The sequence below is a fragment of the Amphibalanus amphitrite genome, unplaced genomic scaffold, assembly GCF_019059575.1.
Source record: "Amphibalanus amphitrite isolate SeventyFive unplaced genomic scaffold, NRLGWU_Aamphi_draft 000121F_arrow, whole genome shotgun sequence".
Classification (NCBI taxonomy): domain Eukaryota; kingdom Metazoa; phylum Arthropoda; class Thecostraca; order Balanomorpha; family Balanidae; genus Amphibalanus; species Amphibalanus amphitrite.
Window position 1 is genome coordinate 242,037 of NW_024881616.1, and position 27,553 is coordinate 269,589.

A 27,553-nucleotide genomic window follows, 5' to 3' on the forward strand; every position below is an offset into this window, starting at 1 on the left:
AGCCACAATATTTATTTTGTGCACCACAAATGGAACGATCGCCAGTCTCCGAGTGGGGCACCTTTCAGCCGGCGGTGATGAAGTCACCAGTCTGGGATGCCGCTCCAGGTGACCACGAAACAGAGACGGAAGCTGAAGGGCGATGGGGTGGGTCTAGTACCCGACGCGTCGCACCGGCCGGCGTGCGAAGAAGGCAGGGCCTACCAGAATGGCCACTGACCACACATTCGACGGGGCATTCAGGACCCCCGTCAGACCATGAGGACGCCCCGCCGACGTATTCACAGCACGTCCCGCTTGCTCTACCGACCCGCGTGGGTAGACAGGATGGCTGTAAGGAACGGCTTGACGCGCGGCCTACAGTGAGGCTGATGCTGGGCTGAACTGCATCTGCGCAGGTCCTCCCTGACCCGTGAGCCTGACGGCCAGACCTGCCCCCTATTACAAGCTGCTCAGCACAACCTGCTCTGTACGTCGCGTGCCGTTCAGTCTGTCCAGACTTCCAAGCTACTAGGTCCTCCCTGAGCTGCAGGTCTTCCATAGCACCCTGACCTGCAGGTCACTCTTCCCGCCCTGACCTGACCTCCGTCCGACCTGCCACGCGGTGAGCGGGGGCGTCCGGCGCCGTCCGTTCGTTCGTTGGTTGGTGCCGCCATAAACAGCTGGTCAGAGGCCGACAGAGATGTAGCGCAGCCGACTGTGGTCGAACGGGGGCCACCCGCCACACTGACCGGACCATTTAGTAGGAAGGACCGCCACGCTGACCGGACCATTTAGTCACAGGGACCAATGACGGGCCAGCTTTGGCCTCTGATCACATTAACAAAACTACTAACGTCCCGAACAGCTCCTAAGTCGTATTTCCGCCCAATCAATGATTAAAGGTAGTGTGCCACCTTTGAAAGATTTCCCATTTTATTTTTCCTAGGATAAGAAGCTTCTGTTTTTACCTAATATCGCAAAAAAAAAATCAAAAATGGGCCTGGAATAGTGCCTTTTTCGCCTAAAAGTTTATCGGTTTTTAGATATGTATAACAACTGTAGTGGGCTCACCTGCAAACAGGCGTCGGGCAACAATCGCGAATGCGGCGCACTTGTGACAATAAGCAAAGGTCATTATAGTGTTACGACCATACGACGTACGGGAATGAGTTATCAGCTGTCTAATCGTAGACAACACAATGTCGAGCCTTAAACTGTAAGCCCGTATTGGTATTGTTTCTTTTATTTGGCTGTCGAACATTATTTATGGTTGGAAATATTGTTTTATGTAAAATAATTGATATGAAAAAGCCGTCTTATAAGTTATGACCCCATTTCACCACACGCAAGTGGCAGAAATGACAATGATCAGCTGACGCATTTTTCTTGGCCGAAGTCAGAGCGCGCAGCCCGACGCACCACCACCGCACCACAAAGTATGAGCAGAAGCCGCGCCCAAAGCCAGGGCCCCGGTAACGTGAGGTAGCCGAGTCGGGGCAGCGTGCGCTGACCCAAGCCGGGGCCGCAGCTTTGGGCGCGGTCTACCGCATCCCCGCGGGCAGCCCCGGGCTATCACATGACACCGGGAGGACGCGCGGCTCCGGCTTGGGTCAGCGCACGCTGCCCTGACTCGGCTACCTCACGTTACCGGGGCCGTGGCTTTGGGCGTGGTCTACCGCACTACCTAACGGGCGTGTTTGAAACCGCAGGAGCTGATGATGAACGGGTTTATCGAAACTTGATTGGATGAGCATATCGGTAATAGCGATTTCAGTGTGTGCATTTATTGTTCATAGTGGTGTGAAATGTGGTTGGGGTACGACCGACAACCCGTCGGGGCGAATTTCGCACTGGGGTACTCAAAATTTGAAGAATTTAAGACGTTTCCATGAGTTTTGAAGGTATGGATAAGTTCTAAAAATCCGGTTCTCCTTATCTGGGCCATTAACTCCATACGGTCCAAGAAAGCTGGCACACTACCTTTAATGAAGTACAGCCGTTTGGCGGCTACCGTACAATGGCCGGTCCGGTGGCATGTGCTATTTGAATTCACGCAATGAATTTCAACACGCAATGAATCTCAAATAGCGTTGAAGTGTTCGGGTTAAGCACTGCTATGTTAAAAATAGACTGAGCGCTCTGACTGTTTCCATTTATCACCTGTCCCTTTAAAAAACAATTTTGCATTTAACCGGTCTGTTCTGCGCGTTCAGTAGTCATCCTCAGCGTAGCGCAGGCGCCATTTACCGTCATGTTGAGCAGCTCTGACAAATGTGATCATCACTTCCCAGCGGGCCGACACTCCACCTTCTCTGCTCGGCGCCGCGCGGCCGACCGTTCTATCTCGCGCAGCCGAGCAGCTCTCCACGTGCCGGGCATTTATCGCCCAGCTGCCGGGCGCGCACAGAGCCATTCACAACGTGCACAGTGCAGGGCGGCGAGCAATTACAGGGGCCGGCGGCGCCAGCTGCGATGACGGCCGTCACTCGGCGGAGGCGGCGTCATCCGTCAAAGAGGTTCGGACCGCCCGTCCGCCGCCGGGACGGGATGGAACTGAAGGGCCACTTCTGCTCCTTGCCGTGACGGGACGGTGTAGTACGGGACAGGATGGGACGGGAATTGACGGCGCGGATCGCTCTCCCTCCCCCATGGGGCCGCCTTGACGCATAGCCCCTCCTCCTCCCCATCAAGCGCTGACGGCTGCAGCGTCAGTAATCTGTGCCATTTGTCCGCGCTCCTGCAGGGTCATTAGCGGCGTCCCGGTGCGGAAATGACACGGTGGCGGCGCCGGCCGGCCCGGAGGCGGTCACAACGCACCTCCCTCCGAAAGGAGAGAGGACACAGTCTCAGAGAGGGACGCTCCAGTCTCAGGGAGGAGACGGAGAGATGATAGGCTGGTGATAGGCTCATCGGGGATAGGCTCAGCAATCAGCATGGTATAGAAGACCGAAAAGCCACAGATTCCCCAGACTCCATGCATGATGTTCCGATGTTTCTTGGCAGCCATGCGCACCGTCATGGCACACACTCCCTGTCGATCAGACCACAGCCAGGGTCACCGGTATCCCCCGCTCACAGATCGGTAGCCGCGTGGCGAGGGACCGCCCACCGGCTCGGTGGGAGGCGGGCGCGCCTGTCAGGCATGTGCTGAGAGACGGTGAGGGAGTGAACGGGGTGGGAGGAGACCGGTAGCGCCCATGAACTAACGTCCAATTATCCCAACGATCAGCAGTCGTGTCACCAGGGAGTGCTTCCTGGCACAGACGGTAGCAGCACAGAGCAACTCAAAACCAACTAGTGATTTCAGCACAGACGGCGGAGACCCGGTGCGAAGCAGAACGATCCCCGACTGTGTGCTAGCTTCTAGTCTAGCCACCAGCTACAGGTTGTGCTAGCTTCCAATCCAGCTTCCAAGTTCCACAGCACTCAGCGGATGCTGAAATGACGCCAGTGCAATGTTATTGTATCACTTTGGGATGCCGAGAGCCAGTCATCACATTCCAGCCGTCAAAATTGCGCCAGGTGCACCCCTTCTCGGCTGAGTGTCGTCCTGGTGAGCGCTGTGGGTCGGCATCAACCACGAGGGCAGCGCGGCATGGGACTGTCTATTACGGGCAGATCAGCAGCCTGGGACTGATTTCAGAAAGATCTGTTAAAGAAATTGCAAAACGCATTAATTCGCCTTCACCTCGGAGGGGCAGTTGCAAAATATCATAATTAATGACAGCCAATGATGTGCATTATAGAGTTTTTATCGAGATGCTTGTACTATCTCTTCCCACGGTGACTGACGCGTCACGCTCACATGGGACGAGACATATCCGAAAAGTGCTATAATGACTCGATGACATCTGAAACAATACATACACAAAGACAGACATAGTCTGGCATACCTATGCGAGTGTGACGGACATTTTAAATCAACCCGCGTCGGCATTTAGTGAGCTGATGGCACACAGCCCACCCACCCGTGTGTCAGTGACTGCTGATACATTCCCGAGTCTCGTGTCTGACGTCATGCCATCATTTCTCACGTGGCCATCGGTATCGCCATTCGCCAGTGAGCACTTCTGGCCAGTCACACGGTGATTGCACGGTGGTGACAGACAGACGCTCGAGTGTCTGGGAGGAACGCGGTGCTTTCACAGAGGTCTGTCCAACGACCGAGCTGCCGCGCGATGGCTACCTGTTCAGTTTAGTTCTGAGTGATTGATACAGCCCGCCGCAGCAGTTCGTGTTCTTTGCTTGACAACAAACAGTAGCCCGGGTTACTGTAGTGTGACCGTTCCAAACCTTTCTAAACTTTCCGTTTGACTTTTTCAATTCCTTTGGACCCTTCTGCAGTGGGCCCAAAAAAAAATTCGCTCGATGTTCAGTCCCACTTCATCCAGCAATCAGTCTGGACACTATGACATCTGTCAGTCAAATACATATGCTGCGTTGACAGTCATGAAGTGAAATGACATCACACAATCGTCGCCCATGAAACCGAGTACGCCAACTCACATCGCTGATTAGTGAGCAAATCACAGCGAGCGGGTGTATTTGGTGGTTCCGGGGGCGTATCAGTGACACCAGCGGGTCCCTCCCTGCTCAGCGCTCAGCCGCTGAGCTGATCTGAGCCCGAGTGATGAGCTGATCGGAGCCGATCTCAGCGACACTGAGAGATGAGTCCGGAGATGGAGTCCTCCCGATCCCGTGGGATGTGGCGGTCGGGCGCCACGGATCTATCAGAGGCTGGCCACCCGTCAGCGGGCGATGATTTAGTGCGAGTGGTTGATGGTTAGGCGGTTTTCCATGAGAGAGATGCTCTTTTACCGCCGGTCTGTTAGACAACAGACTGCAGATGTCCATCTGAGGTTCACACGAGCCGCAGTTGACTGGTATGTCAGCGAGCTGTGGTCCACACTCGACATGTGTCTGGCACGGCACGACATACTCGTAAGTGACCGACGAACAGTGAAAACACCTCCACCGTCGGTCATACCTGACCTTGAAGTTGCGGTCTCTCGAAACGTTGTTTCCCGAAACAAAAGGAAGTGTTATTCCAGAGATGAGCGAGTGCGCCCCACGACCTTCTGGAAATTCTGAATATATGGTTAGTGTGGGAAGAATCCTTAGTATACTTCCCCCCTAAATATCACTTTATCATGGCCACAAGCCTGAACTTAGCTCCTCGATCTATTCAGCCACAATGCCTTCGTTCAGCGTCCATAATTCCTCCGCATGTTTGAGCACCCGATTTCACCGCTCGCCACCCATCAACACAACTCAGCGGAAGGTCAAACATGCTCAGCCCAAGCCGTCCGGCTGACGAGCTGATGTCGAAGCCGCTGAGTTAGTGCCGCGGACCCAAACAGGCCGTGTGTGCCCAGAGTGGCGATCAGTCAGCCACGCCGAGCGCTGGTCAAACACCGCCAGCTCATACACCACTCCAATCAGACTTCATTCAGCTCAACTGGTCGGCTGGCTACCGAATTACATACCACGACAGCGGTGGCGAGACGGTGCGACGGGATCGGACGGGTGGAGGCTATTGCAGAGCAGCAGTGAAGTGAGGCGACAACTACGATGCATATAAAGTTCGTGGAAATGCACTTGAGTGTGCGTATAATAAAAGCTGAAGCTGCTTGTCGGATATTTGGTGATGATAGATTATGCGAGACCATGTTTTAAAGGTTTTGTTGATGCTTAAATATACAGAACAGATTGGCAGAAAAGAAAATATCACGGTGTCATCCTGCAGCCCTTGGCGTCTACCTTGTAGAAGAAAAAAAACATCCAACTTGTACTTACATATGATGGTATCTTGTGTTCCATATGAATCTCGAGCGGTAAAACCTATACCAACCGTCTCGATCGGCGAACCCATGTGATCGGTGCCGATACAGACTGCACCGATGATCGACGATTTGACGTCACACCCAACATCTCAGACTGACAATTAGGCCCTGTGTGGTGTGACCGTGACGAGCGATCTCTTGGGCCAAGACATCTAGCGAGCGTCACCCTTCATCTGACCAGAGACTCCCTATCTATTCGACCGCACACCCTGCAAATCAGCGCGAGAGACACGCACCAGGCGTAGACAGGTAGACTAGAGGCAAGTGTGACGGTGACATCGAGAGAGAGAGAGAGAGAGAGAGAGAGAGAGAGAGAGAGAGAGAGAGAGAGAGAGAGAGAGAGAGAGAGAGAGAGAGAGAGAGAGAGAGAGAGAGAGAGAGAGAGAGAGAGAGAGAGAGAGAGAGAGAGAGAGAGAGAGAGAGAGAGAGAGAGAGAGAGAGACAGCCATCACTCAACATTCGCTCAATGACTGACCGGTGACCAATAAGAGTAGAGGACACAGCTCAACCAATGCCTGGGATCCAGTCAGCTCGAGGTGAAGATATCGCGGGCAGTGAGATAAGCAGCTGATAAGGATCTGATGGCTGGCGCGTCTGCCCCGAGTCTGACTACGTCGTGATGTCCCTGTCGTCACGTCCTTAGGTGTTCTGTTCGAGCTTGCTCCTACACTCGACGAGCTATTGTCCCTGTCTCTTCTTCCTGTCTTGGTGTCTATCCCATCTCTGTTTCCGTTTATATGAACGTCACTGTCCTTCATACCTCTTCCCGTTTCTACTTATACTCCCGACACGAAAACACTTACCTGGTCCCGCCCCTGTCTCTGTCTGTACTCTTGTCCCTGTCCCTGTCTCTGTTCCTGTCTCTGTCCCTATCCCTGTCCAGCGTCCGTCCCTGTCTCTGTCCGACTCTGTCTGTGTCTCTGTCTCTATTCCTGTCTCCGTCTCTGTCCGGCACTGCTCTGTTTCTCCAGTGTCCCCAGCTCGGTCTGAGCTCCAGTAATGGATGAGGTCTGCTCTCTGTTGGGAGATCAGTAGCCCGGCTCTGAGTCGCGTCTCCCACCCAGAGCTATATGACCGATGGGCGGCTTACCCACCCTACGACACCACTGCTGTGGCGGTGGGACGACGCCTTGGGCGGTAAACGGGGTCACATTGGGGAGCGGAGTGCTCCTTTGCACTGGGGAATGCCAGGTAGCTATTTAGTTGGTTGAAGGCTAGGAGCGTGCCGACTGAGTAGCTAGCATGCACCCATGGCATGACGTCCATGACAGCCTATCATACAGCAGAAATTTATGGGAATGTTTACTGATGCGTTATTGACGTGCCCAGTCCAGTGGAATGTGATATCACATCAATCATCAATTCACTTGACAGAAGTAAGGCAAGACGTTAAATAAAAGATTTCTGAGGAAGAAAGAAGAAATAACAAATGAAGCCTAACAGAAATCGATGAATGTTTTATGCTGACAAACCGTCGGTAGGATCACGATAACTCTGCCATGGTCCCATTCCAACGACGAAAGTCCATTATCCTTCACAATGTCAAAACCCATTACCAAAATACGAGACTATCTTGCGTGGAAATATTTGTGTAGCGACAAAGGCTTTGATCCTTCATTGTAACGCAACGCAATGACGACAGTAAACTAAAGAGACAATGGCAAAGACAGCTGTATCAGTGAGTACGAAGGCTGAGCTGCATTATTTATGGCACAGAGAACGCATCAACCACACTTATATGCAATGAAATGATTCGGAAATAAGAGATCGAATAAAAGGGATGACAGGGAACAAGAGCATTAATGAATTCCAATAGGTTTCAGTGAGCATTTTACGATGTCAGCGATCGACATGAGCATTGAGCAAGCATGACAGCTGAAAATGTAGTAAAAAATAATGCGATTTAACGGCTAACGAATATGCTCCAAGTAACCACGGCTTAATTCGATTTGTAATCGATCTCCATTAATCGATTTGAAAGCAACTATGGCTTTCAAACAACCAATGGAAGATGCTTTATACCTAGCTGGAGAGGGGCACATGAGCTGACCACGTAAACACACTTTTTCGTTAGCAAGCAAAATCGAAGAAACGAGACATTCATTCTCCTAGCGACCATCCCTCGCCGTGTGAGTGTGCCGGGCCCTCCCACGCACACAATGGGTGATACGGCGGCAGGCTGGACGACCTACGACGCATGGCGAGTGACAAGTTAGGCGTCAGTCGACTAGAGCGTTCAGTTGGTCACACAATCGGTCAGAGTGGACTAGGTGGGCTCAGTCGGTCTGTCACGGTACTGACAGTACTGATTAGTGAGCGAGTCGTCACTCGCCTGTGTCCCCACGCGTGCACGCACATCTTAGGAGCGTTCACATGAGGAGAGGGATAGGAAAATGGCTTTACTTAGCGCAGAAAAAGAAACGACGAGGACTTTCATTTATGATGGACGATGGTCCTTACTGCGAGGACCGAAACATTCCCAATCAAATGACAGAGAAAAGAATTCATTGTTTTGGAATTCGCAGGCAAATATTTTATTCCGTTTTTTTTTTAACAAGCCTCACCTCCCCCCCCCCCCGCCACTAACCGTTTCCTGCAGCCTCTACCACATCATACCAACACAGCTCTGACCAGCCAGGAGACACGCCGTTAGCCGCGACTGACGGGCCCGACACGTCTGCCGGGCCCTGCGCGGGTGCAGGCCGGGGTCGGGTGACCGCGAGGTGCGGCCGCCGCTGCCGCCGCTGCCGTGTCTCGCCTGCATGGGCGCTGATTTACACACGGAGAAGGTGTGCAAATAAAGTCATCCGGCTGAAGAATCGGCCGGTTTAATTACTGCCAGACGGTGTCGCGTGACCAGAGAGGACAGGTCGGTGTGGCGCGCGGCAGCTCAGTGCGGCGCCTCCGCCCAGATCAGACAGTCGCCGACGGACCGTTCAGACGGACCAGACAGCCCCCAGACGGCAGACAGCCGCCGGACGGCAGACAGTCGCCAGACGGCAGACGGTCGCCGGACGGCAGTTAGACGCCAGACAGGACACAGGACGACCCTCTTAGAGAGCTACAAGAATAAAAAACGACAATGCGGAGAAACTCCACAAGGTCTAGAGGCTTATGCTCAGACTTCACAGAAAGCCGCAATGTAGTCAAAATGCCTACCCCAAAGCCGACAGCTACTTTAGATCCGACCGTTACTCGCCAGCCGACATTCGATTCAGACAGCCGATGCTGATGTCGACAGCCGCATGAACGAGACAGATAGACCAAGTTAAACAACAAGAAAAAATAGTTCCCGCTCCAAGTCAAATCTGAGAGCCAGTTCAGACAGACAGGCAGACCCACCAACGACTCGATCTGAAACAGCTATGAGACAGACCCCCCCCCCCCCTTCCCCGCTGACAGTCACAATTGAACGACCAAAAACTCCCAACATTTTCCCATGCAACTATCAGGCTGCAGACAACTCCCATACTCGAACAGTTCCCAAGCAGTCACAGTGCAGCTTACAAACAGCCTCTAAAGATGTCCCATAGATCTCCCAGGCATCTCTCCGGCATCTCCCCGCATTTACCAAGACTCCCGTTCAGTTCACACACATACTCAGCACCATATTCCCGCAAAACTGCGGTGACTTCACTTTGTTAAACATCAGCGATAGATGGTCATAGCGGGCAGAGCGGTTAGGTAATGTAGCCTGATCGGTAACCGATCAAACAGCGATGCAGGGGAGGCTGTCATGCCGTTCAGATAAGCCATCGCACAGCAAACAGGAATGGACAAAAATGGCGGTGGTGTTTTTACTGTCGATATTCAGTCAATACAAATTACTGTGGCTACAAAAAGCAAAAAGCCGACATTCATAGCTCATCGAAAGGAGTCCCATCCAAAGTATTTAGGTACATAACGTCATGAAAGATATGAAATCAATAGTTACGCAGCAATAAAATGCGCTAGAGCCCAATCTACCAAATCAAAATAAGAATAGAAGGAAAACTTAGCGATGACAGTAGATGCATATCACACTTTTTCGACAGTCACACATCGACATCAAAGAATCACAATGCTTCATTGAGCTCTAAGCACATCTCCTCACTTCTCAGAGTTCTATTTCGGTCTGCACGGGCCCTGCTCCACTGAAAAATGTACCAACTGCAGCGTGGCCTATGGAATTCCAATAATGTGCTGAATCTACACATACCGAGTGGCCGATGGGAGCAGCATTGACAGCGCAATAAAGTGCTGACCAGGTATCTGATGGGCGGGGCTGGGTGCAGACATCGCCAGGAGCGGGGCTGGGGGGCGAGGGGGGCACAGGAGCAGAGGGTGTTGGATCAGACGGTAGCACGTGTGACCGTTCGTTACGAGGCTCGGCAGGTCACAGGGTGTGCTACAGATTAAATATTTGATAAACGTCTGCAGGTGGTGAATGGAAGAAGGCATCCGCCAAATCAGCAGTGGTAGAATAAAGCTGAAAAACGTATTGCCACTAAACCACTAATCAAAGCATGTTAATCTTACTGGCCTGAATGACTGCAGTAGCTCCTTCAAGAAATAGCTAGGATCCACTAAATTTTCACCGCGTTTTTCAAGTGTCTTTTATAAGCTGCATATTTACTCAAAGCTACCTCTCCAAAGTGCTTGCCTGTCGCTAAATATTTGTTATGGAGGCTCAATTTACATAGGTATCTGCATCATGTATAGTTAAGGATTTTTTACAGATCATAGTGAGCTGGAATGTTAAATCAACAAAACAGACCATGTAGGCATGTGCCGCGTGGGTGTTGCTGATTACGTCAGAAACGTTATGGTCATGAATTGGTCATGGTTACCTTGATAAGCCTCATAATTTAGACAATGATGGACTTACTGAGCAGTCCTGCATCAAATTACTGGCATATGCCGATTACTGATTCGGCCCCACCCAGGAAAGAATGTTAATCTCTTATTAGGGAGGCAACGGACACCAAAAACAAGCATGGCTCTGCCGCTTTGAATCTAAAGCGGCAAATAAAACCGGGAAAACGGTAGATGTGGCATCAGATACCGACTAATAGAGGAGCCAAACTTTAAAATCAGTCTAAAGAGGTAAAAACCTAGCTGGAATGAGTTGTAATAGCCTGGAAAACCCGAGCATCATAGTTATTTGATAAAAAAAGGCCGTAGATGTCACCAGGGCTGTGGTGTCGGTAGATTTTCGCTAAGAGTTCGATTCAGACATTCAAAGAATCGACTCGATTTTAACTCCGACTCCCGGCAAAAGTGTCGACTCCGACTTCGACTTTGCATCTCTGGCAGGCCTGTGGAGTTGATGAATGTCAAATGACTCTGACTCAGACTTTAACTCTGGCTTCAAAAAATCGACTCCGACTTCGACTCTGGGCAGAAATGACGACTACAATCGATTACGACTTCTCCTCCGCAACCCTGTTCGCCAGCGATGAAGCGCATTGCGAGGATATGCACATTATGCAGCCCTTCCGCGTGGCCGCCTACCCAGGCCCATACGGTCCAGTCAGCGCACATATTGCCCGTGCCGTATACCTATATCCATGGCCGGTCAGCGTAGTTGAACACCAGGCCCGCGTGTCACCACTGCCGACTGACACCCGACACCTCATGACGCCTACGGCCGGTCCCGCTCCGTCCAGCGATCCGGTGACACGGGCAACCCAAAAATATTTACACCGACCGACCGCGAGTATAATTGGCGCGCGTGGCCAGCTGAGAGAGTTATCAGTGAGGCGTGTGAGATTGTCAGGTAATTGGACGGGCGTCGGAGAGGGATCCGATTAGCTGGATACAACGCGGGTGGTCGCGCCTCGAAGGTGAAGGCTGGTGATACGAGCTATCACCAGGAGCTACAGAAGAGTTCAGGGCTGAGTTGATATAGAGATTTGCTTAGAAATTCCTCATGAATGTCAGCATTTACGTCCGTTGGAAACTGAGCAGGTTGCGATAAAACAAGGTGCGAAACGGCCAATTGATGACAATCAGTGACGTTCGATGCCCTTAGCAAGACAAATGTTCTAAATAACTGTTCACACAAGTCATTCATCTCGACACTAAATGGCCATCAAAATGAGGTGGGGTTTATTCAATGTGAAATATTTGCATCGATGACGAAGCTGAGATTATATGGTGCATATTGGCTCGTCAAAGCCAATTAAAAGCTGATTTATATCAGCTGCCAAACGGATGCGTCGAATGACTTCTTATTCATCAGTCATCATTGATTATTCAGGCATATACTGAAGCTACCAAAAAGTTCTGAATCTGAATCATATCAATTTTGACGTAGTTGAAACTTTTACAGGGAGCTTGCAAAGAAATAACAAAGGGAGCAAAGGAGAGGAACAATACCTTATATCGTTAACCCTCGCCGGACCTATTGGTTTTCTACATACGCGCCGGCCGAGGGGGGGGGGCGGGTACGACCCCCCCCTCGCCGTTTCGCCCCTGGTGGAGCTAGCGCGTCGCGGAAAAAACGAGCGTGTGCGCCGTTACGAGACGCAGAGATTGGTACCCGATTTTAAGGTCCTAGGTCAACCGGTGACCTCTGAGGTCAGGTCAAGTGCCCCAAGGTACGGTTCAGTTTTTGGTGAATAACTTCGCAAAAAACGGCCGCAGAGCGCCGATTTTGGCAGCATCGTGTTCGTCTCGCTCAGGCGCGTCGAATGATATACTTTTTGTCCGGGTCAGGTCAACTTGGGGTGTTGACCTCAGGTCAAGGTCAGGTCAGCACCCCCAGGTCACGAAGTTGGTCGAAAGGGGTCATGTCGCATATCATTCGATTCGGCAGGTCTTCCTGAGTCCATTGGTGGCTTTCCCGAATCGCTAGCTCAATTTGATCAAGAGTTATTGACGAAAAACTAATATGACCTTGATGACGTCATAAATGACGTCACGCAAGGTCAACATTGCAAAAGTGACGCATCTAAACTTGCAAGGAGTGCATAAAATCACGATTCTGTGTGCTTGAAATAGTTGGAGGTCGTTCCCGGCGCCAGAATAGCAGTTTTCATTTTTCCCCATTGACTTATAATGGTGAGGTCACGAAAATGACCTGACCTCATATGACCTTTAGGAAAAATCCGAGATATACAAGTTGTGGGACTCATAATGGATACTAGATCCTGCAAGTTTCATTTCCCTGTGACATCTCCTCTGGCAGTGAGGGCGTTGCGAAGTTGCGACATCTGAAGACCGTGCAGAGGTTCACTTATGACGTCATAGGTCAGTGACCTGACCTGACCCAAAAATGCGGTTGGTGTCAAAAGATGCGGCTTGGATCAAAGGTCAGGTATGCCAAGTTTCAGCTCTCTATCGCCAGCGTGTTCGGAGCTATCGCGAAAAAACCCTATGGGGGGGGGGCGGCACCCGCCCCCCCCCCCCCTCGGCCGGCGAGGGTTAAGTTAATGATTTCTTAAAGGTTTTAAGTCTTTCTTCGCACGAGTTACGGTGCCCGACGCCAGTTAGAGTGAATTCATCCGAAGCAACCGGCGAGAGTAAGTCCCCCAAAACGAGATCTTAGCATCACGTTGGAATCAGAACGCCTGCAATGACACTGATTCGTGCATGTCCCTTGGCAACGCTTCCTTTTCCATCTCCTCCCTGCCATCGGCAGCATATGGTCTGACTTCCCTGACACCTGGCCAAGCAGTCCTGAGACAGCACCAGTAACCGATCGGTAACCGAGCCTTCAGGGAGTTAGCGGCCTGATCCTCACACAACAGACGGCGGCAGAGGACCTGGCTAGGCGGATTCCTTCGGGAACGACCCTGCAGTCTACAGCCAATCTGGGCGCTCTTAGAGACAGCCGGGCGGAGCCACCCACCGGTCCACCCACGTGCCTCATCAGCGCTGAGATTGTGTAAATACACGTGGCGCACGTGCCGGTCAGCACGTCCCAGCGGTAGACACGTGTTCCAGACCCCGCACGGACTCACCTGACACGGCAGCGGAACTCCATGCTGGGATCTGACGGGAGTGGACGGCGCCTGACCGGTCAGAGCACTGAGCGGGGACCGACGTCGGCCGACCTGGCGTAGGGGTCACACTGCCGCGGGCCTGGCCTGCAGAGGGCCGGTGACACAGTCCCTCCTAAGTAACTTGTGGTCGCAGTGAGCGAATCCCGGACCACGGAGTGCGGACCGGCAGGGCTACCGCAAGGTCGGCGCCGGTATCGCCATTTCTCGCCACCTCAGGCCCCGCATGACGCCCAGCACTGACGCTCGCACTGCCGCCCGATGGAGCTCGCACTGCCGCCCGATGGAGCTCGCACTGCCGCCCGATGACGCGTGCGATACTGGCGGGATCCGATGACGCGCCGTCAGCGTCCGACACCCGTCGGCGGCGGTGGCGGTACGGAACTGACGGCGCGCCGCCGCCCCTCCGCGCCCTGCATTGTGAGAGCACGCCCCCACACCGCCGGCCGTGCTGGGATTGGCTCACTGGAGCGGGCACGGCCGCAGCACGCCGCGACTCTGCCAGGTGCGCTCCGACCGGCCAGGTCAGTCCAGACAGGGTCAGGTCGGTCATGGCCGTAACTTGGGCGGATGAATACTTCTACCAAACATTCGTTCATCACCCGGGAGATAGGCAGTTTGTCACCACATCCGACGTTTGGAAGTCAGCGAATGTCACCTCATGGCATAGCTAAACAGGCAGCTCACTAGCTTCTCCGATTCCAGAGATTACCATGATGGTGGTGATGATCATCCCCGATCAAGGAAAACGTGCAACCTAAAAACGAAAACAACCAAAAGCAAAGCGCAAGGGAAAATGTAATGCCGCATCAGTTGAATTCAACTTGATTCTAGCTTTGAAAATGTAAACCAAAACTACCGAACAGTAGCCCAGTACATGCCATAGTGCATGTTTTCTGAGATATCGTCAAATGTTTGGAATAATGTCGCTGGTAATAGCACGACATGCACAACTAGCGATGGACGTGAGCCCCCAGGACGACATATTATGATTGCTGTGGTGAACACTAAGTCCACAACATGTTACTTTGTATTACTTGGAATCTCTACATCTTCCTAGTGTGCAACGAAAGTGTTTCTGTGAAATCATTCATTATTTATCGAAATTATGTAGTGGTCATGCGGCTGTAAATATTTATCCAGAAGTAAAAAGATAAAGGCATAATGCTAGAAGCAATCAATTCACAGAAACCGGGCACTGGTCACTAAATGAATTCGCCGGGTCAGATGGCATTTAGTCTCGAGTTACGATCATGCATTCATAACAACACATCTTTAGTATCTAAGCCCAATCGTCCACAATGCCTCTAAAATATCCATATATCTCCGACGGACTTATGTTTGCCGACACCGGATTAACCTAAGTCATAAATCAGTTAGTTCCCAGAGGTCTTGTTTTACACGAGGACTGACCGACAGTTTATGTCCTCTGAGCGGCCATAACCATTCGTCAGGAGGGCGCCCGATCACCGTCAGGGTCCGCGCCGCGTCCTCACACCCACATAATTCACCGGGCGCGAGCGGCCCCACTGAAACACCGGGCGAGAAAATTGGACCGCTGATTGCTCACCGGCTGAGCGGCTGATCGCCGGCAGATGACGGTTTAGGGCGGATGACGCGCCGCCGTGATGACGGCAGCGTCATCAATCGCGTCCCGTTCGACCCCGCCCGGTCCGTCGTTCGATCTCCGCCCCGGGCGCTGGTCGGATGACGGTAAGGTGCGATAGGGCAGGGGCACGCGGTGGTAGGTAGGTGGGCACTGGGTAGGTGAATGATTCGATAATCGCGGTCACGGCATTCAGATCACGGTTAATGTAAGTTTACTCACGGTGGAGTCACGGAAGGGTGCAGTTGCAGTGATAGTGCCATGATCACGAGACGAAAGGGTGCCGAAAGGCACGATGCAAAAGAACGAAAGTAGAGGGCATCGGGTAACGTCAGAGGGTAGTGGACGAAAACGGCTTCATATTCTGCCAGAGGAATGGGTGGATAGGCTTGTTCGTTGCACGTGATGGCTTAAATTTTAATCAACTCTTTTGATTGGCTTCAGAGATTAAATGGGTCCGAATAAAATGATGCTGTCAAATCTGTGAGTCAATAAAGAATGCAATGGCTGGTAAATCCCAGGGCTATCAGCCACACGGGGATGGACTGTCCACCACCGGGGACCGAGACATGCCTAACAAATCACTGAACGGTGAAACTATTTAGGCAGAGTCTACGGCAAGGCATGGAAAGAAATGATCACCCTTATACCTATCGCTCTGCTGGCCCTAACTACCGCAGCAAGGCCCCAGCTGGGCCGCAAGTAGTCTTTCACGGCGAAAAGCAGAAAACTATGTTTTCAAGTAAACTATGCCGTGTAGAAAATAATACAGCGTGGCCTCGAGTATAACAAATATTGACTTTCGCTCGCAAACTCCTCGCCGAGCGGCCCGTATCCGGAATACATGTAGTTTGAGTTGTGAGGCGTGAGGCATTGCGGTACAGCATAGATGCAGGCGTAAACTACTAGCGCCATCTCTGGACAAAAATAGACACTTGACATTCATTCGACGACTCTGAGACAGCACGAACTCATAAGAGCAGCAAAAGTGACTGACGGGGATCAACAGTCAATAAAATCAGGATATTCAGTGCAGTAGCCAAAGGACTTACTAATCACAACCACATCATTCATCATGGTTCCGAATCCGACCAAATAATAGAAATTGAGACGAACGCCGAGCTAGGCTTACCGAGTTCGAATGTCGGCCCAGTTGTAACCGATTCTTGTTCCGACATCTTCAAGAAAACAATATTGATATAATGAATAAGCAAACTTCAGAGAACACGCACAATTATCGCCTGTCAAATCTTCTGTCCCTTTTACGAAGCACCGTACAACCCCGCTGTTGATTGTCACTCGCCTTGACCTTGAGAACAGTGCGTCATCAGCTGTGCTGTCACCGAACCGATGACAGTGCCATCTATCAGCAGAGCCGACAACCGCTCACAACACGGGTCGTCGTATGGGTGGTAGTGGTGGGCGTTTGATACGGTGTAACTGCGATAATGAAGTTCATAATTATCTTTTCACAATCGACTACGACGATTGACTTTTCACTTCTCACTCTCACTCAGCTCAAATCGCTCTGTTCACGCACCCCAAACTGCCACCTCTCAGCAGTGCACTGCACAGTGCACACACCATCTCTCAACCACCCAATCAAACGCGTTCAACTCTAGGATAATGTATTTGCCCGCCCTCACATGCACACCTGCACAGACACGTTCGTTCACACTGGGTAGGGAGCCCGACCGCGGCGCCGGCGGTTCGTGTGCGCCGGAGCGCTAATGAACGCCCCGCGCGCGGATCACACAGTGTCAGTTCATACACACAGTCACACCGGCGACTCGGCACGGAGCTCAGAAAGCCAGCAGGTATGGTGAGTTGGAGAATATGTCGGGGAAGGTGAGCAAGAAACGAGGAAAGAAAGACGAAAGAGACGAAAATTTGACAGACGAGCGTGCTATAAAACAGCATTAAAACGCAAACGATCGAAATTTGATTGAAATGCAGAGAAGACAGTAAACTGAAAGAAAAAAGCAAAACATAAGACAACCAGTGATAGACACAAGAGAGGTTAAACCGCACCTATCTGTAAGGGTAACATATTTCAGTGATGTCATTGGTGACCCGTCACGCACCGGTCAGTGATACACTGTGAGCGTCACCGTCACGGCGTCACACGCGTCACTCGCCCGGCGTCGAGTCACTCGCTAGGTGTGACCTTGACCCGGTCACATCCCTTCAGTCCCACGCCGGGGGACCCTCCGGAGCAGCAGAGCAGAGGCCAGGTGACGGCCCAGCTACAGGCAGCACGTGCTCACAATATGTGTCTGGTGTCATAGTGAGTTCATGACTGAGCGGTACCGACGGGAGCGACTCGTAGCGCTGTTTCCCGAGGCAGCAAAAGCAGCAGAGTGTCGTCTATGGTCGGCAGAGAGGGCCCGTCTCGGCTATATACAGCTCTCAGATCAGTGGGGCGCGGAGCAGAGCGTAGAACGCTCACAGCAGAGCGGCCAGAGACCCATCCCGCAGCCTCAGACGAGCCTACAGCGGCGCCGGCCACTCCGCGCCCATCCACTCTCACACGGGCTGGCCGTCACACGTGCGCCTACATGTACAATACGGTCCGATAATCGATTGTGTATGATAGACCGGGCTTCGCCGCCCCGGTGTAAGCAGCCTCCCTGGCCGCGGGCCGGTGCCGCCGCGGTACAGCGCACGTCGCCGGCACGAGCGTTACCTATACACCACGCGCCGCGACATACAGAGCGGCTCTGAGGGCGCCACAGCCAGCACACGCCTATACATGCCCTCAGTCAGCCAGCCGCTCATTGGAATATACACGTCTCGCGCTGGCGCGCCGCCGCTCGGGGGCGGCCGCCATTTGAAGCTGTAGTTGCAGGTGTTGCGCAGAGATGGCGCTCACGCCTGGTGGTCGATCTCGCTGGTACGCAGTGTGAAATAGTAGATGGCGCGCAGAACCAGCACCACGGCCGCCAAAAATGCGCCTGAGGACAACGGGTCAGGTCAGGTCAGGTCAGGTCAGGTCGGGCAAGGCCGGATAAAGCCTAAAGTGAGCCGTATTCAAGATTTCCATCCACATGCGTCGATAAACAGCAAATTGCACAAAGCAAAAACAGCAGATAATTAGCTGAGTTCCCAGCAGAATAATATAACCATTGAACCAGCTGAAGACCTCAAAGCGCAGAAGTGGCAGGCACACGACCAGCATGCTAAAAAGCTGGACTTCTTGTCGAAACCAAGGAACTCTGTTTTCTGTTCTACAACACAGGCAGATCCCCTTCCACCCCTTCCACTCACCAACATAGACCACGTAGACGCCGGGCGAGCTCTTGGCGAACTCGAACGTGCCGAAGGTGACGCCGAGCGCGATGGCGAGCAGGATGAGCCCGGCCACGAGGAAAGCTCCGCCGCGCCGCCGACCGTAGGTGCCGACCGAGGAGACCTTGCGACAGCGCGGACAGCGGGCCAGCTTCCCGCTCAGCGCGTTAAACTGAAAAAAAAAGAGAGGGAGGGGGTGAGGTGATGAAGGGAGAGGGGGAAGGGAGGGAGGGAGGGAGAGAGAGGGCGATGGAGAGCATGAGTAGGGGATTTTCATTGGCGGGGGAGAAGCGTGACAATCGAAAAGAGGCCCCGTCGATCGACCAGGGTGTGTGGCATATCGATCGAGGCCATGGGAGACACATTGGCCAAAGTTAATTGGCATTTACATTTTACAGGCAAGTCGATAAACAGCGTATTTGCGAGGAGGTGCTTAGCCGACACTGATAGTATGAAGGTCGCTCGTTCAAAAACTCAACCTGAACGTTTCCGATAGGTGCCGGTCCCGGGTACGCACCCACAAGCTTATCTAATTGTGCAAGTCCTAGCGTCCGCTGTCTCACCGGGAATTCCATGGAAACGGCGAGATTAGGACATAATCGTTCCCAGCGACCGTCAGAGACACCCCATCCCACAGACCTGACTGGCGTCATCCGGCCTGTACCGCAAACACTGATACTGACCACAATCTGCCCACGAAAGGACGAAATAGCGACAGAAACACTGAGACGGCATGAAGTTAACCTTTCGCTGATCGTTCGTATTAGCGATTCAAGCCCCCTTCCCCCGGCCTGAGTCAATGAGGAAAATAGGCAGATAGGGGAGACTTGAAGATGGATATTCCTGACCAGTGACCACTGGCCGAGGAGATACGTGGAGTAAATACTGAATTAGTCGAATAAAACAGGTTAAATGAAGCCTACAGCCGGGGTGGAGGTTTCGCAGAAAAATAGCGACACGAACGGTTCATTAGGACGTCCTGTCATGACGGAATGCACCCCGCTACCGGAGCTGGCATATGTGGAATGTGCCAATGAATGAAACACGACAAACGCCGGGAAATACCTCGCCGACGTCTGGCATTTTTGTATTAGCAGGACCTAATTGCCGGATGCATGAGGAATATGAATGCAATGCAATACGGCTCCTCTCGTCTTGGACTCATTTGTCGAATCGCGTGAGTATGGCCGGAGTGAGGCTGGAATTTAGGCAAAGCTATAAACTAACATGAAACAAAATATTTGCATTTGTTCAATCTCATGCCTTTGAGAATCCGTTCCATGGCGCCAGCATATGTTTCAAGGCATTGACATTATCGCCGTTATCAATGGGGCGAATGTAAAATAACAGTTTTTGGTGAGACAGGAGCCATGGATTTTGGGTCAGTCCTCATTCACGATAGGTCGAACCAGAGGGGCCAGTAGAGCTCCCAACATCAGAATAACATAGTGATGACAGCCGAGCGGCACCATCAGCACACCGCACAGCAGTACCAGGCCTCACCAGGAAGGTGTCGCGGCAGTAGGCACAGATGATGCGACACATGCCAGGCACCATGGGCGCGCTGCTCTGGGCAGTGTTGGGTGCCGGCAGGTTGATGACGCGCTTGCAGTTGGGCCGAGGACAGGCGATGCGCAGACTCGAGGCGCGGCAAATCAGCAGGCAGTTGCACGGACAGCGCACGTACTTTTTGCCCGGCGGCGCAGTCCTTACCGGCTGTGGACGGTGGGAGCAGAAAAACAGAACGGTCAACAGACGCCGCCGGCACAGACGGCCAGAAGCGAGGGATGGGACTCACAATACGAGAACAGGCCGGACTGTCAGATAACGTGATCAGAACTTGGTAGTCTGGTTGTGCTTACTGTGTCGTATATGTAGACGCGAGCTTTTGGGGCACATACACAATGGGGTCTCCTACCATGGCTAATTTGCATGATCCCAGCGGGGGAAAATTGTCTGCTCTGAGAAAAAAAAGCAAATGATCACAAACAGCGACGAAAACCGACACCAAAAACATTACTCAGTTATCCCCTCATTTTCCATTCCCGGTAGTTCATATGTCGATAAAATTGCTGTTGGGGTGTTGACCGTCAGCACAATGGAAGTTCCGTTGTTATAACATGGTAAAATCGCACATATCCGGCCCCTGACACGTCACTGCTCGCCGTCTCACAATAACAGGGGTATATAACTCAGATCGTGTACACGCCCGTTTACAACCAACCAACCGGTCCCAGTGAACAAATCTTCAACCATGAGTCATCACACCATTCACGATCCACTTTTGGCACCGCAGAAAGTAGGTAGCCACCATACAAAAACGACTTCCCGCCGCCGCCGCCCCCCCCCCCCCCCCCGCTCGGCCAGCAGGCTGCCTAGAAGCCGCCGACCAATCCCACAAAACCGCCGCGACCACGTGACCCGGGACGTAAACAGCGGGCCACTGCGCCCCGTCATTGCTGGGTGCACTACCCCGGGCAGGGACGGCCGCCACAGCGGCACGGCTCGGCCGACAGAGCCGGCGGGGCACCGCGGGAGGGACGACACACAGCGGGATGAGCCGTGGGGTGGGTGGGGAAGGGGACGGTGCTTGTGCAACTGCGAACTCGGCGATGTGGCTTTAACATTCATGTGTAATAATGTGATGGAAGACTGACGGCTGTCGAAGCGATCAAAATAAACAGCTACTCCAATACTAACAGAGCAGTCAGCGGCATAGCTTAAAAACAAACAATAGCAGGTCTACCATGAGTGATACGCACGAGCAAAAGTTGATGCTTCGATACAACCACACATATCACCGATTGTGGTCATGGCAACAGACAGGGTCAAGCGAAGAAAACTACAACAAACCATGGGCAATACAAGTGGACATACACAGCACAACAGAACATCACTACCAAGAAAAAATCGTTTATCGGTATACCTAATCGTTAGAGGACCTGAATAGTTGTCACCATCAGCCAGTCCCTTAGCAAAGCAGCCTAGGCCGATTTGTGAAATATATCACATTGATACCTTCAGGCGAGTGCCCAGATCGGATATGATCGAGAAGGTGAAACGATGTCACAGAGAAAGAAAACTCCCGAGATAATTATCCCTATGGCGACAATACCAGCACACCACCCTGACAGCCTTTACACGTGAAGCACCAAATTCAAACAGCTGATTTACACCAGATCTACACCAGCACCCACTCACCCTTTAAAACTGGCCAGACTCCGACGAACTGACCGTTCCATCCGCAACTGACCATTCCCTCCGAAACCGACCCCGCCCCCAGACTGACCGCTCCCCCGGCACTGACCGCAGCCTCCCCCGGGACTGCCCCATTCCACGGGACCGACCCCGCCCTCCAGTACCGACCCCGGGCCCTCCGTAACTGACCGTTCCCCGGGACTGACCGTGGCCTCGTGGCACTCGTGGCACTTGACCACGTGTTGCTCCATGCGGCCGCTCAGGTCGAGCGTGGCCTTGCAGATCCGACAGGCCACCGTCAGAGTGCCGTCCGCAGCGCGCACGGCAGGCGCGTGGTCCACCGGACGGGGCCCGGTCTGCACCTCATCTGAGGACAACGCCGGGACAGGGTCAATACAGGGTTACAGAGGGCCGCACAGGGTAACAGAGGTCAACAAAGTCCTACATGGTCCCACGGCGTCACACGGTCATCAAGGCTCGCAAAGGGTAACAGGGGGCCGTACAGGATCATAGAGGGTCAAACAGGGTCACATGGCCGTGTGGGGTCACAAAAGGTCATACAGGGTCACATGGCATCAAGCAGGGTTATACATGGTCACATGGGGTCACACAGAATCACAGATGGTCACAAAGAGTACCTAATAGATGGTCAAAAGGGGTCATAAAAGGTCTCACATGATCATAATGGGTCACATGGTAGCATGGTGTCACACAATAGGGTCATACATGGTCACATGAGGTGACAAAGGGGCCACAGATGGGGTGGACAGGGCCATACCTATAAGGTCATACAGGGTCATTGAGAGTGACAGATGGGTTGGAAACGGTCACAAAAGGTCACATATAGTCATTACAGGGTTACATGGGGTCATCCATGGTCACATGGGGTCATATGGCATCATACAGGGGTCACAGATTGGGTGAACACTGGTCACACAGGGTCAGGGTTGGTCAACAAGGGTCACAAAAGATCAGCTGATGCATGATGGTCACACAAAGCCAAGGGAGAGCTCTCATGGCAGTTAGACTGGTCCTCAAAGGCTAGAAGTGAGATGTGAAGTGAATTGCAAGAAATCATTGGAAGGGACAAAACTAGACAAGGCCAAGAAGCTTGACATGAATTGAAAAAAAAACATCAAACAGATTCAGACATGGTCACAAAGGTTGTCACATTATTGAATTCATATTTAAAGACTATGCAAGCCTTCACTTATACGTAATCAATCACATTTTTGTTGCATGCCATCTTGAGCAACAAGCTGCCCTGCGTTCCTGCCCAGCCACTAGCTAGCCATACCTCCCTGCTGCGAGTCATCGAGGCTGCAGTACTCTGAGGTGCCACTGCCCTCAGGGCCTGAGGGCGGCCCCCCTCCGGCCCCGCCGGCCAGCAGTGGCTGTTTCTCCTCCTGGGACATGATCGTCGCTGCCAACTGTGGTCGGTCTTAAGTCCTGCGACAGCAGGCCCTCACGTAGTCACTGAAAGGGAAATGCAGTCAATCAGCCAGAGCCAAGACTGATACAGGGCAAGGAAGTTTGAGTTTCACTGAATGATTTCAGACTCAGAGTTAAGCTCATGACATCACTGTCAAAACTTCCCATACCAATGCTGATAGTGAACTGACACCAACCTTACCTTCACCAGAAAGGTAAATAGAGAACAAAAAATAATGAATACCTACTATTGCTGAAGTAATTAAGACATAAGTCGTTCAGTTGAATATTCTGAAACACTAAAGCAAACTAGAATGCATGCATATCAGTTGGTGACATACCAGGGAAATAAGCTAAAATTAGAGCACTCTATTTATTGCTCCTGCCCCATGTTGAAGAGATACCCCTAAAAGCGTGATCTTTTATCGGCCCTTACGCAGCAAGGCAGTAATTCTCAGACCGGTGGATGGTATCAATAGAAAGAGAATGCGTTAAGGATTAACATGAATTAATTAAAATAACATTAAAATGTTAATTAAGCGTGGAAATTAGTCTCAAACATAAGCTAATTATTGCTCCTACCTCGGCGACGGCGCTCCCCGCAGTCGGCGGAGAAGCTAAAATAAAAGCCACCATCCTCCTCCGTAAGTCAATTTTAGAGCGGCCGAGTGGGCCGATGCGGGGCCACCAAACTGAGGTGAGACGTGGCTAGTAATTGCAAACCGCCATAGAAATCAATATCTTAAGACGTACAATATGGGATGATTACTCTGAAGCTGGAGTGAAAGCATGAGTAGATTGCAAGAAATGAAATGCATAGATTGGTTGAATTATGTACAATAGGCACAGCTCAGATGAAGCTATTTCTATGATGTTGACATACGACATAACCCTTCCTCTCCTCACCTATGACCTAAGTGCATTGGCAGTTACCGGCATAGTTTTTGAGCACGAGTGCAATTCGCCATCGGACCGCAATACATGTTGCTAGGCTGCTGCAATTACAACGAACATACGAATACTGCCTTCATTTGTAGACGTTTGTTTTTTAGGCGGTGTTTGACGTGCAAGGGGGCATACCTGTCGACAACTTGAGTTTCTCCGAATTTCAAAAACTCCCAGAATTTCAATTCCTTATGCACTGTTGTAGGTACAGCTATGTTCACAAGTTTTCGTTTCCTCCTGTTCTAAAAAGGATGATATTTGTCGATTTCGTGCGTCGCTGATAGGAGGGTGCGTTTAATAATTAGGCCCAACGCTTTCTGCATCCGCGAGTACCTTCAAAAGGGAACAACAGTTTCCATTTATTACACTATGGGACATGTGACAAAATGACCACTGGAACACGCATGAAACGGAGCTCATATTCCTAAAAATGTCTACAATCACTTCTTTTCTGACACTATTAGCAAATACCATCTCAAGTTAGGTGGTTGACAGACAGTCAATGGAGATCTGGGGAGACTGAGTGATGCCAATTCACCACTGAACTGATAATGAGGGCCGAGGGAAGAGAAACATGCAACATGCACAACTGACAACTTGACAAGTGACAAAACACTACCACTATTGCGCAGTGCGCAACCAAATTACAGCAGCCAGCCCAAAAATGCTTTTGGTGGCTAATTGCAAAACAAGTCACTAATAAATGTCTTAGTTGCAGCTGAACACTGCACAATAATCACACTGTTCACATATTGAGAGAGATGCCACAGGTGGTTTGAATCACACTTTGGTTCAACTGCAAATCTGAAGTGTTGTCATGAGGTTCATGCCTCCATGATCACAGCACTTTGGTTGTGGTTAACATAACACTTGTAGTCTGCAGAGTTCCACATGAACTGCAGACACCTCATCTGGTGGTCTTCATGTTGCTCAACTTCTTCAGGAGGCAAATGTCGACCACCCAGCGGAAGCATGGTCCTGCAGAAAAGAAAGGTAATGCATAAGGTACAAACATTATCTGCTGAAACAGCTCCTTCTGTTGGCTGTTATTAAACTTTTAACATAGGTAACATAACAACATGTATTCTATGTATATTACATTTGTTGAAGTAAAATACTGCCGGCTATTTCAAAACCAGAAAATGAAATTATTTCGTGGCATAATTCACCTGCTCAGCTATCCGTATCAAATAATAATTAATTTAATATTTCGCATATTCTATATAACACATTCATAGAATATTCTACTTCACGTCACAAGGACTCACAATCTTTCTGTTGGGTGTTTGATTGACGCATTAACTAAGTTTGTCTTAGGTTTTATTATTGCAAAAAATTCATATTGCATTATTGTATCAAAATACTGCCAGCAATAACAAAACAAGAACATGAAATGCCAATGAGCAAGCCGCCTTTCCTTAAAATGGATTACTTTGAAAGGAATTTTTGTTTCTTTTAAGGAAAAGGAGAAATGATTATCAGGTAATTATCAGAAAAACACTCAACCAGCAAGTGGCTGGGTGGTTTCACAGCAAACATCAAGCCAAAACATATGCTTACATCTATCTAACAATTGAGCCATTTGACTACTACAAGGATATGTGAGCAAAATAAGAATCCAATTATCCAATGTTGACTTCCTTGCAAAGTTTATGCCTTATTTTATGAAAATGTGTCACTAGAATATGATACTTATCATCGAATATTATTTAATTTACGATTTATTTCGATCGGAATGCACATGGAGTCCCGCGCCATTTTCGTCGACGATGAATATGATCGTGTTTCATGAAGAGATAAGGGGTTTCAGTGGTCTTTCAAAGCAATAATTTGATGCAAAAATTTGTAGGAAATAATATGAAGCTGGTTCAAATGGCCATCAACTATTTAAAACACCGAAAATACTCACAACTCCGTCCCGACGACCACGCAGCACCGCGCACGCCACACTACTGGCACAATGCCAAAACTGTTGTCACAGCGGAAATGTTTTTTTTCTCGATTGCAATTGTGGAATTATTTATTAAACAGAAGATGCTCTTTCCGAAAAACCGACTGATTTCATACACAGATGTATGGAAAATAAAAAAATCCCGGTAAGTTTATTTGTATTGTTTTGTCGATTTTGACATGCTCCTAGTTTGCAGCCATATTTCGATATGTTCTACAGGGAGTTCAGAATTATTTCAGGACCAATCTTTTCCTCATTCATTTTCCCGTCGATCATGAAATTTTTAGAGCGGAACAATTGGTTTCCAGGCGGTCCGAGCGGTTTTCGTGAGAAGGGTGCAAAAATCGGCGTCATTTTTAGAGCCTCGACACCAGCTCAACACAGGACCCTATGGGAGACGGTGAAGTAGCGGGAGCAATAAATAGAGTGCTCTAATTTTAGCTTATTTCCCTGGTGTGTCACCGACTGATATCTATATCTTAATGTTGTATCAATGTGTTTACTTCAACTTTGTATTTGAAAGTTAAAACAAAAGCAAGAGAGTAAATAAAAGAAATGGCAAGACAGGCAAGATTTATCAAAGCATTTTTTCTTATAATTTGTGCAGGCATAGGCAAAGACTTAAACATAACTTGAACTTGAACACAAAGAAATGTTTGAAATTGATTCATGAAGTCCACTTATTCAGGATTTCAGTTGAGTTGCAGTACTCCTGTAGGGAAGATCACATATCAACATAAAATGGCCCAAAAAAGCAAAAATCGCCACATAATACTCATAATAGTGACAAGTTGAAGTCGCTGCCTCTCATAAACCTGCAAGACAAGACCAAGACGGTATCAGTATACGAGCTTCAAACCCCCAAACCAATGAAGCTTCACACGCACGTCCGGAATTTTGCATGATATTGACATACAACCAGTTACCTTTCAAGCGCCCTTTCGCGATGATACTCGGCCACCCCGCAACAATTACGCCTTTCTCACATCCAATTTGAAATGTCCTTTCGCCTTGGTCCTTTCTCAACAATTCTGTGTTGTGCTTTTATCAACTTGTGCAAGGTTCAAGAAATTCGTGTTCGTGAAATTGGCGATGATGATGACACGCAGTTATGTCACATCCATAGATATACAGACGTCACATCGAATTTCGGGTTTTAATGATAAACATTAAACAATATGCATACTAGCGTTATAAAGCGCATGTTTTCCGTGTCTATCATCAAAATATTTAATTATTTTTCTGATGATTTCCCACCATGCATCTTCAACGTAGGGATCCCCACCACAGTGCGTTTTCATGAAATGACTACATTTATTATAGC

General features: G+C 50.5%; 2 protein-coding genes across 3 annotated transcripts in view; both read right to left on the reverse strand.

The window, feature by feature from the left end:
* Positions 1-16,601, reverse strand: part of LOC122381481 (thrombospondin type-1 domain-containing protein 4-like) — a 54,140-nt gene extending 37,539 nt beyond the window's left edge. Inside the window, exon 1 of the mRNA XM_043365704.1 lies at positions 16,549-16,601. The gene's annotated coding sequence lies outside the window, so the exon portion shown is untranslated. The remainder of the gene's footprint in view (positions 1-16,548) is intronic.
* A 429-nt stretch (positions 16,602-17,030) lies between these two features.
* On the reverse strand, positions 17,031-27,353 carry LOC122381493 (type 1 phosphatidylinositol 4,5-bisphosphate 4-phosphatase-like). 2 transcript variants are annotated; one of them, XM_043365722.1, is made up of 6 exons: positions 27,156-27,353; positions 23,200-23,378; positions 22,109-22,269; positions 20,208-20,420; positions 18,684-18,876; positions 17,031-18,370 (listed from the first exon to the last, which is right to left on the reverse strand). In XM_043365722.1, the coding sequence occupies exons 2-6, from the start codon at positions 23,315-23,317 to the stop codon at positions 18,285-18,287; spliced, it is 771 nt and encodes a 256-aa protein (XP_043221657.1). In that variant the 5' UTR covers positions 23,318-23,378; positions 27,156-27,353; the 3' UTR covers positions 17,031-18,284. The 2 variants fall into 2 exon arrangements, with proteins under 2 accessions (XP_043221657.1, XP_043221658.1); XM_043365723.1 differs by lacking the exon at positions 27,156-27,353 and adding an exon at positions 23,536-23,576.
* Between the last annotated feature and the right edge of the window lie 200 nt (positions 27,354-27,553).

Coding starts and splice junctions, on each gene's coding strand:
- LOC122381493 (XM_043365722.1), bottom strand. CDS start 23,317: ATGTCCCAGGAGGAGAAACAGCCACTGCTGGCCGGCGGGGCCGGAGGG. Junction 20,421..22,108: donor ACGAGTGCCACGAGGCCACG/GTCAGTCCCGGG, acceptor CACCGTCCACAG/CCGGTAAGGACTGCGCCGCC. Junction 18,877..20,207: donor ACTGCCGCGACACCTTCCTG/GTGAGGCCTGGT, acceptor TTTTTTTTTCAG/TTTAACGCGCTGAGCGGGAA.